The 2,500-nt window shown below is 43.5% G+C and overlaps 1 protein-coding gene across 1 annotated transcript in view; it reads left to right on the forward strand.

The window, feature by feature from the left end:
• The window catches only part of LOC125034010 (serine/threonine-protein kinase PEPKR2-like), a 21,079-nt gene that overhangs the window by 800 nt on the left and 17,779 nt on the right, over nt 1–2,500 (forward strand). Inside the window, exon 1 of the mRNA XM_047625646.1 lies at nt 1–1,166. This exon is cut by the window's left edge and continues 800 nt beyond it. Within this exon, the coding sequence (XP_047481602.1) occupies nt 1,027–1,166 (140 nt within the window). The 5' untranslated portion in view covers nt 1–1,026. The remainder of the gene's footprint in view (nt 1,167–2,500) is intronic.

A 2,500-nucleotide genomic window follows, 5' to 3' on the forward strand; every position in this document is an offset into this window, starting at 1 on the left:
TCTCGCAAGAAGACTGTAATAAAAGGAGAAATTATATAAACGCGATCATATAAATAACAGATGAGATATGTGAAAGAGAAAAGAGCAAGAGAGAGGAAAGAGAAGCTGTCAGAGAGAGAAAATGCCCTGTGCTTTTGCCTCCCGAGGAGGACAAGGGAATTATCCGAAAAATTCCGAAAGAATGAGACATGTTCGGATGAGTGAGGAGACCGACACGCCCAGACGTCGCTGCAGCGAATTCCCAGTTAAGGGAATTTAGAAGCAAAAAACAAAGACAAATCAAAACAAGACATATATTAAAAAAGTGTTACTTTTACTCTGGATAGATAAGAAAACTTTGCTCGAGACAGAAGGAAAGGAAGTGGGGTAACGGAAGATAAATAAGTAGATAGAAAAAGTGAGGAAGTTCGTTACAGCAAATGCGATAATCAGAAGTGAATGTCAAACGGAGGCAGGCAAAGGAAGCCAGAGGGACATCTCGTACCAGTGAAGTGTAAGACGAAGATAATTCCGTCCCAGACTTTCTTGAGTAAGTCTCGGAAAGTCTTCTTAACAGTGGAAACTAAATAATAATAGAAAAGGAAATAGGAAACAGACTAACAAACAAAACAAAAAAAACCAACAACAAATAACAACAGCGACGTCAAAACAGCGAGGAAACCGAAGAACAGAGCCAAGGCTGGCTTTCGGAACCCGTCATCGGTGCACAGACGCTGCTGACATAACACGTCCTTGTCACACTAGAAGACTCGAGAAAAGTTGTGAGTCAAGTGCGAGTCCTTCGGGAGGAGTGTAAGTCATACTCGAACCACCCTGTGCGCAGAAAAAAACAGACAGACACACGAGGGAAACCGTTAAGCAAATAATACACGGGGGAGGAACAGAATTATTCTCCCTCAAAAGCTTCGAAGGAATTTTCAACCCAAGTGAGAGTGTGAATCTTATCGCGAAAGTGCTTGCGCGAACAACAACAATATAAACAAGACATTCCTTCCTGGCAAAAACAAATACAAAAAAAAAACAGCCATGAGGTCCTTAAGCGCGGGCGTAGGTGTCCTGGACGCCCACAAAGGCTACCTGGAGCTGACCGAAGAGGCGCTGGAGCAACTCATAAGGAGGGAGCCCATCGCCGAGCACTACGAGGTGGAGCACACGCCGTTCGCGAGGTAGGTGCTCGGGGGAAGGAGGAGGAGGAGGAGGGAAGGGAGGGAGGAGGAGGGATTGAATGGAGGGAAGGTGGGTAGGGAGGAGGAAAGAGGGGTTGGAGGGAGGGGGGGAAGGGTTGGAAGAGAGGGAAGGAAGGAAGGAAGGATGGAAGGGAATGTGGGGGAGGGAAAGGGAGAGATTGAAGAAAGGGAGTAGGAGACTGAGGGAAGGAGTGGAGGAGGTGCGGAGGAGGAATTTATGAATGAGAGTCAGAGGAAAAGGAGTGTGAAAGAGTAGGAGGAGGCGGGGAGTGGAAGGGGGAGGGAGGGAGGGAGGGAGAGAATGCGGAGGCGGAAGAGAGAGAGTGTGGAGCAAGGGTTGCGAGGGATACTTGGAAAGGGGTAATGTGGAGGAAGAAAGGAAGGAGGAGGGAGAAGGAGAGGAATGGGGAGGAGGAGAGCAGGGACGGAGGAAGAATAATTCATGAACGAGAAGGGGATGTGGTTGAGGAACTGAGGATGTGCTGGAGAGGGAGAGAGAGGGAGGGAGAGGGAGAGAGAGGGAGGGAGGGAGGGAGGGAGGGAGGGAGGGAGGGAGGGAGGGAGGGAGGGAGGGAGAGAGAGAGAGAGAGAGAGAGAGAGAGAAGAGGAGATATTTATCCATACAAACACACTTAAAGACAGATAGCAGAGAACAATCTTGCTGTTGCTCTTATTTTAGGAATAGTAATAATGACAAAGAAAGAACCTTCAGCAACAGCGATAAACGAGATAAGGTATAAGCAATACGTGATGATAATGATAGTAATAACAATAATGAGGATTGAGATCATGATAATTGTGACAATAGTGAGGGTAAAGATAACATTGATCATAGCAATGCTGTTAAAGGGCCCCAGTGTGAAGATGATAACAATGCTAGCAACAACGGTAATGAATACATGAAGCAACAGAGAGAAGAACACAAACTGGGACGAAGACAATAATAGCGATAAGGATCCTAAATGCGAATGCAAATCCAGCCTCGGTTATTAGGGATAACAACATGATGATGATCATAGTAGTAATGATGATTATAATAATGATGATAATAATAGTGATAATAATAATAATGATAATAATAATGATAATAATAATGATGATAACGATAATAATGATAATGATAATTATACTACTACTACTAATAATAATGATAATAATAATAATGATAATGATAATTATTATTATAACCGATGACAAATATTATAACAATAATGATAATACGCATAGTGATAAACAAATGACAAGATGAATGAAACGAAGAATGAAAGAGAACAAGGAATAGTAATGACACAACCAAGAAAGATGATAATAAC

The sequence above is a fragment of the Penaeus chinensis genome, chromosome 17, assembly GCF_019202785.1.
Source record: "Penaeus chinensis breed Huanghai No. 1 chromosome 17, ASM1920278v2, whole genome shotgun sequence".
Lineage (NCBI taxonomy): Eukaryota > Metazoa > Arthropoda > Malacostraca > Decapoda > Penaeidae > Penaeus > Penaeus chinensis.